The sequence below is a fragment of the Pempheris klunzingeri genome, chromosome 2 (assembly GCF_042242105.1).
Source record: "Pempheris klunzingeri isolate RE-2024b chromosome 2, fPemKlu1.hap1, whole genome shotgun sequence".
In the NCBI taxonomy this organism is placed as follows: domain Eukaryota; kingdom Metazoa; phylum Chordata; class Actinopteri; order Acropomatiformes; family Pempheridae; genus Pempheris; species Pempheris klunzingeri.
In genome coordinates, this window is record NC_092013.1 from 3,307,517 (window position 1) to 3,321,187 (window position 13,671).

The 13,671-nt window shown below is 43.9% G+C and overlaps 2 protein-coding genes across 4 annotated transcripts in view; both read right to left on the reverse strand.

Moving 5' to 3' along the window:
* Window positions 1-222: 222 nt before the first annotated feature.
* On the reverse strand, window positions 223-4,187 carry sla2a (Src like adaptor 2a). The gene is made up of 8 exons (XM_070846516.1): window positions 3,900-4,187; window positions 3,295-3,395; window positions 3,107-3,206; window positions 2,929-3,015; window positions 2,508-2,611; window positions 1,352-1,504; window positions 1,126-1,255; window positions 223-756 (listed from the first exon to the last, which is right to left on the reverse strand). Exons 2-8 carry the CDS (start codon window positions 3,365-3,367, stop codon window positions 633-635), a joined length of 771 nt encoding a protein of 256 aa, XP_070702617.1. The 5' UTR covers window positions 3,368-3,395; window positions 3,900-4,187; the 3' UTR covers window positions 223-632.
* Window positions 4,188-7,131: 2,944 nt separating this feature from the next.
* Window positions 7,132-13,671, reverse strand: part of ndrg3a (ndrg family member 3a) — a 36,238-nt gene continuing 29,698 nt past the window's right edge. For 2 of the 3 annotated variants that reach the window (XM_070844231.1, XM_070844247.1), the window contains 13 exons: window positions 13,467-13,587; window positions 13,162-13,224; window positions 13,018-13,078; window positions 11,954-12,040; window positions 10,626-10,682; window positions 10,134-10,237; window positions 9,836-9,901; window positions 9,702-9,753; window positions 9,577-9,624; window positions 9,450-9,485; window positions 9,305-9,356; window positions 7,981-8,019; window positions 7,132-7,391 (listed from right to left, as the gene is read on the reverse strand). In XM_070844231.1, coding sequence (XP_070700332.1) covers window positions 7,219-7,391; window positions 7,981-8,019; window positions 9,305-9,356; window positions 9,450-9,485; window positions 9,577-9,624; window positions 9,702-9,753; window positions 9,836-9,901; window positions 10,134-10,237; window positions 10,626-10,682; window positions 11,954-12,040; window positions 13,018-13,078; window positions 13,162-13,224; window positions 13,467-13,587 — 959 coding nt within the window. In that variant the 3' untranslated portion in view covers window positions 7,132-7,218. The remainder of the gene's footprint in view (window positions 7,392-7,980; window positions 8,020-9,304; window positions 9,357-9,449; window positions 9,486-9,576; window positions 9,625-9,701; window positions 9,754-9,835; window positions 9,902-10,133; window positions 10,238-10,625; window positions 10,683-11,953; window positions 12,041-13,017; window positions 13,079-13,161; window positions 13,225-13,466; window positions 13,588-13,671) is intronic. The other variant, XM_070844239.1, reaches the window with a different exon arrangement.

The following is a 13,671-nucleotide window of genomic DNA, read 5'->3' on the forward strand; positions in this document are numbered from 1 at the left end:
AGCTGGGGCCTATACTGATGTATCATAATTCATTTGTTGACTTATATTTTGTATTAATAATCTAAATCTGCAGAGTAACTAGAAACTAAAGCTGTCAAATAAATTTATTGGAGTAAAAAGTACAATATTTTGCTTTGTGAGTGGGGTAGAAGTGTAAAGTAGTAAGTAAGTAAAGTATAAGTATGTTAAATTCATAGGTAGAAAGAAAGTACTTAGTTATTTTACACCACTGTAGCAACATATTTTATTGGATTCCAATAACACAACCATGCCAACAATCAGATGACAATATAATTCACATATTGCATCAATACAGCATGTACATATTAGGTTATAAATTAAGACAAACATTCAACTTTTGAAAGCAAATGAGTACAAATGTCTCACTGACTTTCAGTTTCAGCTCACGCCTCCACAGTGTGCCTCTTTGGACACTAAAAACAATCCTCCAGCTCTAAACACTGTAGTGTCTCAGGCCTCCTGCTACCCTACGGCCGTCTACGAAGACTACACGTGGGCGTGCAGGCGACCTCTCCCGGTGGTTCGGGCCAAACTGCAGATGAGGCAGGAAAGTGTCTGACCGCCCTCCATCTGTGTGACTTCATTGTCTCGGTCTGATCCACCGTCTCTCCTCAGGTGTCCCAGCTGTGGTCGCAGTCCTCCGTCATTTGGAGGTAGGAGGTGATGGCCTCCCTCAGCCCCTCGCTCACCAGGGAGTTGCCCGACTCTGTTCTCTTCTTCCGGAAGATCATTGACCTGGAGGTGGCAGGAAAGACTTGAATGAGTAAAGTCCAGTTTTACTTTTGCCATAATGTGTCAAACAAGACTAATTTTATGATATTAAATACATTATAATCTATTTTAAGATACCAAACATGGCAGATACACAGTTCAACCACAGTCTTATCTATTGGTATATGCACAGTCTTCTGCCTGAATCACTGAATCACAAATTAACGAAGAGTTGAATCAACATATTTTCGACAGTGTCAACAAAAACTAAACCCTTAATGAGCTCCTCAAAGATTTTATCAAGTGTTTTCTAAGCACTGGACGCTCCTGCGCTACAGTACAACAAGCCATAGAGTGACATCTTGTGGCAAAGCCAGAGAAAGTCTGCCACACCTGCTGATGTCCTTCCAGTTGATAGTAGGCGTCCTGATGGTCGTGGGTACAGGTCTGGCCTCTCTAGCGCTGTCCAAACCGTGGATGAAGCAAGGCCCCATCAGCAGACAGCACAGTCCATCTGCAGTCTCTGAAAAAGGAGGCAACATTTTAGCATCCCTCTTTTACTGTTGTGTCTCTGTTTCGCTCGGGGGAAGAAAACCGGCGTTACATCCTCAGTACAAACCTGAGTAGTGGTCCACCAGGTGGTGCAGGGACGGGAAGGTGAGTCCTGGAGATATGTAGACCCAGCCGTTTTGGAGGTGACAGATGCGGTAGTGCTTTACACAGTCCTGGCAGGAAGAGTTAGTCCTCCTCAGGATGGACAGCGAGTAACAATCTGAGCATCAAAACAACACAAAGTTAAACCACACGGTTCTAAAACCAAACATAAAGTCCCTCCTAAGGCCAAGTAAGCTATTTTATTGATCTGACTCATTAGAATATAAATATATATTTATATTTATGCGACAAGAAACATCAATAAATTGTGGGAAACACATCAAATATATATACATTTCCTTTATTCAGTATTTTTATATTCACATACTGTGTAGTGTGTATGCATATTCATAGGAAGAGGTATTTAAAGGTCCCATATTCTACCCATTTTCAGGTTCATACTTATATTTGGAGGTCCTACAAGAACAGGTTTACATGGTTAATATTCAAAGAACACATTTGTCTTCTCATCAAGGATGTGGCTTTTTTCAGCCTCTGTCTGACAGTTTCCGTTCTTCGCTCTCGCCTTGGACATCTTCATGTTAGCAGGGGCTGGTGTTAGCAAAGAAAAAACAATGGCGGACAGCGAGGTGGATTCAACAAATCCCCTTATGGCATCATAAAGGGAGCCAAGTCTAAACGGCGTGTTTTCACATACAGATACTAAAAGATTGAGCAGGAGAAAAAGAGATAGGGCGCTCTTTTCTCACACCAGGGACACATATCTACGTTGAAAAGACATAAATAAGACATTTTGCATAATATGGGACCTTTAAAAGCCGCAGTATTTGTGGGCTGTAACTCTGTCCTCAGGAAAACTTTCAGTATACAACAGATCCATGTATACTCCTCCACATATACAGGTTTAACACATCTCCATGCATACACACATCTGTATTCACCCACATGCGTACAACCTACACATCCAAGTGCACTCTAATCTACTACTTCAATCTGTCAGTAATCTTCGTGTGTGACTTGCCCGCCTACATCTCAATTGAAAGTGGAACAATATATAAGAACCGAGAGAGGTTACATTTCTATTATTCTCCTCGAGGAGAGGAAATGTGATATTATAAAGCTCATTTTATGCACTGATGCTACAGAAACAATCCTCTCACCTCTGTTTGTCTCTGACTCTCGGATCAAGAAGGCTCCGTTGTGGTTATGAGGCTGCATGAGCAGCTCCACGGCTTTGTACCTGCTGATGCCCGTGAACAGCCACCTGAACAGAGACGAGACACGGTGGGACAACATGACAAAAAAATATATATATTTTGTGTTGTTTTCAAGTCTGGAAAATCCACTGAAACAAATCAGAGCACACTGGAGGAGGACTGAAACTGCAGGAGGCAGAGGCTGCAGAGTCTTGTTCCAGTCCTCTGTCTCCACTGAGGTAAAGGTCACCTACATAGAGACTCCTCCTACCTAACAGGGAACTCCCGGGCTTTCATTTCACTTCTGTCCCACTCCTCTGCTCTCTAACACACACACACACACACACACACAGCAATGAATCTTCACATGCATTAAGTGACTTACCTGTGTGTCACCTTGGCGGTGTAGTTGGTGGGGACGTAGCTCTCACGGCCTGTCGTCGTGGACCTCACCATCATGAAATCACCATCGCTGTTGGAGAAAACCAGCAGTCATTACTCACTGTGTCTCTCTGGGTGAGAGTGAGGGTGAAAATGAAACATTAGGGAGCTACATCACGCACTCTGATATGACGGTGAGCCGTTCCCCTGCGCTCATGGTCAACTCTGTGCACTCAAAGGACGGGTAGTCACACAGGGACACAATCATGCTGTCCTGGAGGGCTGCAGAGAGGCAGAGGGAGGTGATTATCTTAAAGCTCAGTTTGTTCACGTCTTTATTTTCATCTTGTGTGCTGGGGGTGTAACCCACCTGGTGATTCGGGCTCAGGTGGATTTTCTAGGACTGTCATGTTGGAATGACATCTGATGGGGCAGGTCCCCATGTTTGTTTGGCTTCTTCCTGATTTGTGGCTGAAAGAAAATAGAGGGTGAGATGAAGGAGCATGATTAGAAAACGATTGGTCCTCAAAGGCCTTCGATAACTCTCTCACATTCATAGTTTTATGTCCCCGCTAGTTACCACATCGTGACTGCACCAGTGAAGCAGCTTACAGGTATGGCACACTTTTTTTGCAACCTGGCGACAAACCTTAGATAACACAGGAAAGTGCCTAACCGCAAGAGGCACTGATATCCTGTGTTAAATTTCCATGCATGCATGTTTGAGAGGAATAAGGTGTTCTTCACACGAGAGTGAAGATAATGAAAAGACTAGATTTTATTTTTTCCAGCAGCAGCACATTCATAAAATAGCTTTAATCATGTAAAAAAAACAACCTGATTTCTTTATTCGATGATTGCTAAGTGGATATAATTCATATTTTATGGAACATATAGTAAATATTCTGGAGGTAAAAGTCAAGACACTGAACAAAGAACAAATATGTCCTTCAAGCAGAAGACCAAGAAACTCACCTCCTTCAATTTTGTGTCTTAAAAAACGTTGCCCAGAAATGAGAATCTGCACAGGTTGTGTGACAGATCCTTCTCCAGTCAGCAGGTAAACTCCAAATCTTCTTGATGATAAATGCTCATCTACTTCCAGCACTCTCACACACAGACACCCGAATGAATGTCTGTTGTAGACGTCTGAGCTCGGGTTCCTGCTCAGGCCTGCTGATCAGTCAGAGACAGTGACTGTTCCCTCCTCCGCCCTCTTCCTCTGAATGCTGCTGTGTTTTCGCAGCTGTTTTTAGTGGGAGCCAACTGAAGAGACGAGGCTTCCTGCGTGGCCTTTATGTATGTCACCCTGCTGCAGCTTCCTGTGACGCTCAAGACGCTCAAGAACGGCTCGTGTTGATCTCTTCTGATGCAGTGTGTGTTCAAGCAGTGCATCACTTGTTTATGGAATGAGCTGCATGTCTACGTAAGCGGCTCTTTCATGTACATGTGTGTGCACTTTGTGGTGCAGTGTGGTGGGTTGAAGCTTTGACATCATTTTTACACAGACAGCTTTGAGTAGCGTAAAAAAAAAGAAACAACTGCATTTTATCTGCTTTTGGATTTTGCAGCTTTTGAATGGAGAAGGTCAACCACATTTTCCCTCAGCCGGTCCAGCGCTCTCACTCCATTCAGATACTATCAGGCATGTTAAAATGATGCCAGTGATGTTAACATTAGATAAGAGTCAAACCTCTCCAGAGGCATGATGATGAAGTTTCCCTTGCCATCCTCCTCCCGCCCCGTTTTATCAGCAGTTTCAACTTCATTCATCATGCTGACACCGCAGTTAATGAAACAGAGCAATGTGACCGGCAGCGAGAACTTTTTGTACACAGGAATCATTTGGCTGTGAAAAGGTCACAGAAAATGAACAGTAAATTATTTATTCGGCCACAACTGTGTAGACTTAAGCTCGACATGAAGGGTTCCTTTGCAAATAGAGATTCAGTGGGGGCCAAAAGTCTGTGACTGCACTGAAAACCTTTGAAAATACTCATGTAAACACAGAAATAATGAGAAAGTTTGACGATTCATAGACACAAGATCTCACAACATGGAAGATGAAGACATATTTAAGATTCTGCATTACTGCTATTAACTTGACTCCTGGGAATAAAAGGGGGAGCAGATTAAATCCACTTTAGTGAACATGTCAGTGGAAGAGAAGCAACTCTAAATAAATGAAATGAAAATATTTTCAATGTGGTCTTTAGGATCTCACTGTACCTCCATCCCCCCCCCCAAATCATGTTTTTTTTTTATCGTGCACTCAAAAGAATATCGATGAAGCTGGTGTTGGTTTGTTCATTTTGAGAATGAGCTCTTCACACGTTCGTTCACGTACATCAGAGATGGCAGAAGTCGTTTGACCTCGTACTGGCTCCAGTCTCTGCTGAGGGAGATGCTCATGCCATGAGACGAGCCACAAGCCACAAAAACTGTCAAATCACATCTTGTTCCAGCGTTTTTTTCAGATGTGCAGCGAGCTTCTCGACAACTAGATGGAAACAATAAAAGAGTCTTTATCAGAGCAGGTCAGAATTTGTGCTGCTGTCACTGAGAACTGCATGTTAGCACAGATGGAAATAACTTCTTATCGAAGTGTAATCATTGTGGGATATCTTTCTCAAATTTCTTTTTCGTTTTTCGTTTCTAAACTGGATCATTGAGTACATTAAATGTCCTATTTCTAAGTGTGTTATCTAACTCAAGATAAAGTTTGTTTTATGGTAAAAATGTTTAGTTTGGATTGAAATCAAACGCAGGGTTCTCAGTTTAAACTGTTTAGATTTTAGTGCTCAGGCGTGGGACACCGTTTTAAAAAGAGTGTACTGCAGTCAGAGCCAGAGGAACTAAATAAAATCAACAACACAGCTCTTTTCTTGTTGCCGTGTTGCATGACAGAGAACCCAGCGCGATAAGAGAAGCCTCAGCGGTTGACATGAACACCAGATTAACATCTAACGCTTTTTTTCCCCCCATAACCTGTGTATCTGTGCATCTTTTCAGTTTAAGGTCGATCTCCTCATCTCATTTGCAGAGCAGCTGACCATTGTTTTTTTTTCTCTTCTACTTGTGAGCTAAATATAAACTGCATCATCTGTCACAACAGAAATTGTTACTCTTCGAGGAAACACGAACAAGTGTGGTTGGAAACTAACTCACCACAGTCACCTCACTTTTCCACTAACAAGAGGAAAAGTACAAGCACTCACAGCACTGATGTACAGTACTTTACTCTCTCTCACTACATCTGCTATGTGTGCGCACTTGTTAGGCAGGATTATCAGCCACGGACAGGTAAATTAAAACAGAAGACACGCCGTCATGTTGGAGCTTTATTCAGTAGTAATATAAATGAGTTGAATCAGCAGTGAGACAGTGAGAAGCACCACTGGGCCCCCGCAGTGAAGGAACTCACACTTTTCACATCTGAACCCACTTGTTAAAAGGTTGTTAAAGCATCACTGAAAAACCTATTCGACTGAAGAAAAACATCAACACAGAGCAGAAAGAAAAAGAAGATGAATTCAATTACAAAAAGGATCCAAGATAAACGAATGCATGAGGTGACACACTGGTGTGAGACTCTTCCTTCTGTTTCAGTTTTACTGACAGCGTGCTACAGGCTGCAGTGCTCCTCTCCATGTACCATCCACATCACTTCACCTTCCTCTCTGCCGCCGCCGCCGCAGTAGGTTCAGTGATCCCTCTGAATACTTTGTGACTAAATCGGCATCACATTGCGGCAAGTTTTAGATTAAAATACAAGGATACAGTGACTCACAAACAATGCAGCCCACGAGTTTGGAGCTCACAACCGAAGAGAGTAGTTAGAATAGTAAAAGTGATGTACCGTGCAGTGAAAAAAAAAACATCTACAAGTTATTTTTGAACGCATGGAAGATTTCTACAGCGTGTGTGTGTGTGAAGACATTTAAAACAAAGACAATGTGAAAAAAATAAATACAAGGGGGTCGAGGCGGGGCAGTTGAGTCAACGATACGGTTTGACCATTTGAATATACAACACATCTGAATGTAGTTATGGTTTCTGGTAGGAATGTGACTTTGACAGCGTATTCAATATTTAATACTTAATAATATGCATCTGTTAATATATTTATTTATTACATCCTCTTTTCTAATCACATAGTTCATTACAGATCCTCCTGGCATTGAGTTGCTTAGGAGCGGGATAAGAGAGAGAGAGAGAGAGAGAGAGAAAGGAGAAAGAAGAGGGGAGAGGGCACATAAGTTACTATGGGGGTGTGCAGGGGGTGGGGTTGGGTTTAGCAGGACACCTCCATGGTCTGGGGCCCGACCTGGCTGTCCAGGGCCCCGGTGGCGCTGCCCTCCAGCAGGCTGTTGAGGTTGTTGCGGCTGCGGCTGCTGTCCATGGAGGTGATGCTGGAGGAGGAGGTGGTGCGCGAGCGAGCCAGACGAGTCATTCCTGCTGACGGCACTGAAACAGAGAAACACGCATTAATATTCTGCTCACGCGGTGTGGGGGTGGGGGTGGGGGGTGCGAGACTCTGTGCAGTGTGGCTTCAACACTTAGGCTACGACAACAAAACTGCTCACCATGCAAACAATTTCTCAAAATATGGAGACTGATCAAATAAAAGAAACGTGTGACAGAAAACTACTGCATGTGTGTCCACTGTTGGAGAAGGAAAAAACACACAACAACAAAAAAAAAACAAGAAACAAATGCAAACAGCAGAATGCAGCATTTGCAGTCCAACTGAACTGACAGGAAGCAACACCAGCGGGTCATGCAACAAAATAGGACACTGAGGACTGAATCCATGCTAACAGGGCAAACTAGACTCCTACAGGGGGATGAATGTGTGTCAAAGTATGCAGAGAGATCTCGCTGTGAGTAATACTGACTGTATCCACCATACTGAGCTGCTGCTGGATACTGAGTACTAATATGAAACAGCTCTCTGGAGAGTTTCTGCATACATTAACATTTATCCACTGAGGAGTGTCAAGAGGCCGCTGGGTTCAAAGCCGTCTAGTCTGGCAGCTGCTCAAGAACCCGGTACCTGATTCGTTGCTCAAGTGACTGAGGAGAACGTAGGGAACTGTGAGCAGTGATTAAAGAAGGAAAGAAAGGGGGAGAAAGGGAGAAGTGTTGAGAAGGCAGCCGTTATGTTGCTTTATCCCACCCTTAGTGTATTTCTGAGTGAGGCTCGGCGGCTGCAGAGCACAACAAGCTGTTTGCCACCGACAACAGGTAAGAAATCGTAGCATGTGTGCAAACTGGAATCGTTATTTCCTGCACTATTTGGCCGTTTCTCTTTTGCATTTCACACTGTGGCAATGTGTTAATGAGGGAAAAGCAGCTTTCAGAAACATGCTGAGGTGTTAAGATTTATTTTCCACACTTTCTCTGCATGAAAACGCTCTTTTTAATCTGTTCTAATCCTGCAGTGGCATTTACTCAACGGGGGACTCTGTGGCCTTTAAAGCAACACTGAGGCGCTGACGTACTAACTACATTCGAGTGTGCCGCCACCCCGAATGGTGAAGGTTTGGTTTGGGAATGGGAGAGAGCAAAAAGAATTAGCATTACAGAAATACACACACACACACAGACAAGCATCGTCTGTATGGCCAGAGCAAGCAAACCTACATTTCATTATTTCATCCAAGTCTGGTCCGACAGAAATGTGTTTGTTGTTTTTCTCTGCTGATGAATGTTGGCAACAACCTGAAAGCCTGTTTAAGTATGCACTTTGAGTCTCTCTAGAAAGAGACTGCATCATTAAACAGTCCTCGATAGAGAAGAAAAGCACACCAGGCAAAAAAAAACAAACAAAAAACCAAAAAAAAAAAAAAGAGGGTATTTTTGACGCCCACTCGAAGCTGAACAGGAAGTGAATTTCTGTTCAGCATAGCTCGAGAGCCACTGTCATTTCAGTCATGCTAGAAGCACTTACACCTCACCTACTGAGGGTTGCGGGGACCACACACTGCAAAGAGCAGAGAGGAAACGGCATTAGCGTCCAAAGAGCCGCTCGGGCTGCCTCTCCGTGACCGGGCTGACAAAAAAATCTTGTCTTTTCATGCACTGCTGGCCGCAGTCCAAGCTCCATCAGCGGGGATGTTTAGCAACAGCTCAATGGCGGACTGCAGTGAAAACAACCCCCATTTAAGTGGCTCTTGTCATTGCGCTCACGTCAACAGGAACTTCGGTGAATACGGACTCTGGCCACAAACACGTCAGTCCAAAAAGGTGTTAGTCTGAAAACAATTCTTGGGCATTCAGTGCAGAGCAGCCTCACTTGAACCACCTATCACGTTATATTTGGATGTTTTTACTTACTAACCACAAGCTGCAAAAGACAAGCGAGCATGTTTACTTACTGTAGCCCATTCCCTGAACAAAGTACTTGAAGGCCTCAGCAAGCTTCCCCGGCTGTGAACAGATAAAAGATGGAGGTCAGAAGATAATTCAAACAAGGGAATTGTTAGAAGACCTGCACGCGTGTCTCAACGAGCAAAAACCCACCTGCACAACTTGAGGCAAGCCTCCACAATCAGCCATCTGAGAGAAAAGTATCAGCCTCATCAATAAGTTCTTTGCACGATCAAAATTAACATCATATCATTTTATCCATTATTGCAGAGAGCTTCACCTTTAGCAGTGTGGTCTTGGTTGGATTTAACCGGGAATTGCACTCCACCTGAAACATCAGAGAGAGTTTACTACTGAGCTCAGACAAGTTGAATAACTCTGATGAGGTGACGGAGAGTGTCTCACCACAGCCTCCACAGCAGGCGACGTGTCACCGACCACCAGCAGCGCAGGGCACCTGCACGGCAAAGAGACGAGGTGTCAATACTCTGAAAACTGTGCACTCACAGGCCAATGTTTGCTCGCCTCTCCAAACCCACGTTAGTGTGTTAACTGTGTCCTCATTCAGGCCGACAATTGGCCTCTCGATCTCCAGGTCCTGGCGGCTGGTGCAGGGAGACAAGTCACGATTTAATATTATCAGCGTGAAATATTAATATGAATATCTTCAAGTTCTTTGTCATTTTGTGCTGCATTGCCTCTTCCTATGAATTCACATCTGGCTTAGTGAAAGAGGTATTTAGATGCCTCAGCTTTACCAGTAAAGTGGCCAAGAACCGAATAAATGAGGCAGACTGCCACTTAATGTACAGTGTGTGCTAACGTACTGCTACATACTATTGGTAGGAGCCACAGAAGAGGGCCAGGTTGTCCTGGTTGATGTCTTGGGCGATGTGGAGGCGGTAGGTCTGGATCAGCTCCTGGTTCTCCGTCAGCTCGTCCTGGTCAACGGGGCAGAGCCCAAAAATAGGGAGGGTTTATTATTTCAATCTGCCATAAAGCGTTCAATTGAATTAAGAGAAATTCAGTTGAAATTATTTGTTATTATACAAATAAATCTGTATTACGGTGGGTTTGTATCTACAGAATGCTTAGCTTTAGCACTAAATGATTTAAGCTGCGTCTGTTCTATGTAATAATCTCTGTCCTCTGTCTGTAATTAGTAAATGTCTGCTACGAGAGCGGGATGAGGTAAAGGTATCGAGGGAAATCAAGAAAAGGCCTCCTGAGGTTCAGTTACTGTTTCAGACTGCCAACGAAAAAAAAAAAAAAGGTCAACAGCGCTAAGAAAAGGCACAGTAGGAATATCGAACAGCAGGAGGAACTCACGGTGCTGAAGTGGTGAGACATGACGATATCCACCAGATTACTGGTCCATCCAGACAGCTGCACACAAGAGGGGGAGACAGATCCAGTTAAGACGGAGACATGGAACCTCGTGGTTGTGGCTCTATAGCCTGTGTCTACATGCAGTGAAGGTATCATCACATTTAATGTTTGATTCTGACATTTATAACAGACGCAAATAGACAGAGGAGCCTGGTGACCTTGGAGTTATGATGGATCACATTATAAACACTCTGCCTACTGTCTCTGTCAGGGATTTAATAACTAACCTTTTTAATCATTAACTCACAAGCAGAATATTGACCATTGATCAGTTAAACAATTTCAAATATGAATGATGCTTACATAGAGCTTGTGAAAAGTACACAAACAATATTAAGCATTTATTAACCCAAGTTAAATTAACTCATGAGACAGATGGCACGATGTGGATCTGTGCTGCGCTCCACACAACAGCGCTGAATATTTCATTTCTCTGAGTAAGAGGCAGTAATAGAAGGAGGGAGCTCACACCTTCGGTGGCAGCAGTGACTGGCCAAATGTATTCACATGTTCAAAAAGTAACTTTCTTATGGAAAAAAAAAAAAAAACATTTGCCGGGTCTCTAAACAGCACATTGTAATCTTAAATAAATGAATGATTGGTTAACGAGGGTTAGCCTTCACTATCCATCACTGTCCAATAATCACTTCTACAAGGTTGAGGGAAATAATAACAAGAGGACAGAAGAAGTGTGGTGATTTTAATCTGTCGTAGGAAGGTCGAAGGTCGTATGTAGCTCCTCCTGCTTCTATGACTGCGTGAGGTAAACAGAAAAAACAATCTTGTGCACACAGTAGTACTGAAGCACAATAAAGTCCTGTACATGGAGCAAATGATTGAAGTGCTGTCAGAACAGCGTTTGTCCAGTAAAATCTGAAGTTCTGATTAACTTTAGAGCCCAAAATCTGCAGGTTTTATCATATTAACACTGAATTACACTGTCTGCGTCTTTAATGACATTAAGCCCGACACGAGTATATTGTGGGTGTAAACGGCGGCTTCGTGTCAGCCTCCATGATTCTTTAACCGGTAAACATATTCATTTAAATCATATAGAATACACTAGAGCAAAATGCTAGCCATAAATAACAGAAATAGTGAGCTTAAGATAGCATCGCTGGGATAAAGAGAGCGTGCAGGAGAGTGGCTGAACTCCAAAATGCATTCATTAATAACAACCTAACAAAACCCTGGAAACTGAACTGAAATGGCTGGTGAATTATTTAAGTAAGAGCTCTTTGTTGCAGAGCGTACTGACGACTACCGACCTTTGAAGCTGCCCAGTCGATCCAGCCCTCGGCACATGGGTCCACATTGATCAGAACCAGCCCCTCCACCAAGGTGGGGTTGTTCAGCTGGGAAGGGAAGAGCGGAGAGTTTGGCTTTTTGACCAGTGATTCAAGCCCTCGATGGGCGTTATCTTGCATTGTGCTTACAGTTCTCAGAGTAAACCTACAGTGTAGTTCAGGATCCCTTGATCTGGTAAAAAAAAAAATTATTCTGCCACATTTGCACAAAGAAAAATGGGTAATTCTTTGCCCAAGATGTTCCCTGTGTTCCCTCAACAGTCCAGGCACAGAATAAAGTCACTGTTCTCTTAACAGGATGAAAAGCGAAGCATGTGTGCACATTTAAATGAAGACATGAAACAATCTGGGCTTCTAAATGAGAGGGTGTGGTTCTGGAATCGCCTGCAGATAGAAAGAGGACGTCTGGGGAAATCTAAACTCCATCTCGCCCAGCGCTGCGGGAATACTGCGGCTTTTAACACGATGCAAATGCAATGCAGCAACAGCTGCTATAAATCTATCAAAGGTAAACAGACTTTCTTCCAAGCCAGTTAATGCAAATTCATTTCAGAATCAATTTTCTTCATTAATTCCAAACAAGAGCAGATGCTTTGCGGAGAGCCTGGCACTACGGCTCCTGATCCCCACACCTTTCCCCGTTTTACCCCTCTGACCGCCATCCTCTCTTTTAATTATTCACCTCCAGCGCTCCCTCGCTCCTCTCCGTCACTTCTAGCTCTTTCTGCTCTATTGTGCACACATTCATGCTTATTTTAGCTCCCCTGCATCGAGTGTGGAAACAAGATGAAAGCAACAGAAAAGGATAGAATCACCAAGGTGATTCATCAGCCGGAGAATGGCAGCGTATGCAGCAGACGGTGGAGAGACCTGATGCCCTGTGTGGGTTTGCTGGGAGGCTTTAATGTTCAGTGTAAGAAGCTGTGTGGCGTGAAAAGCTTCAATCATCACTAGAGAAGAGACTCTGAGAGGGGAAAACATCAGAAAAACAAAGTGTAGGCGCTCCGGTTCTGAATGGGACTCACTGCAAAGCGGGTGAGGATGTACGCTCCTGCCCCCACGCCGATGCCAATCACACTGTTGACCCTGCAGAGAAACCATCGGTTACTGTGGGACCGGAGACGAATGGTCCATTTATCCACATTATTATTGATCAGCTATCGACTCACTTCAGCTGAGTCATCACAGATGGCAGCATCTCAGCCAACTCATCCATGGTCGGGTAGCGATAGCTGGAAACAGATGCAGCACACGTGAGTCCATGAGAGGAGTGAGGGTAGCGAATTAATCAGAGAAACTGACCTGATCCTAAATCTAAATTCTCAAACACTTCTTGACTGATGGGTTGGACAATGAATGCGTTTTCATTAGCAAATGAACTACCAGCTCACTTTACATTCTACCTAAATGAATTGATGATTGAAATGAATGCGTTCCCATTTATCAGAGCATGCAGAAGCAGCGTGACACCCACCCGCTGGGGAAGGGAGGTGCACCCTCCTGCTGGCCGGGTGCGTCCACATGAACCACAGCGAAGTGCTGCGTGATCTCCTGCATGTCCTCATAGTTGAACAGGGTGTTGAAGCAGGACTTGTCTAGAAAGGTGCAATTAGAGGACACGCTCGTGAACGTGAGAGGTCAGCGGCCGGCTGCACACAACACAGCGACGTTTCCCCTCA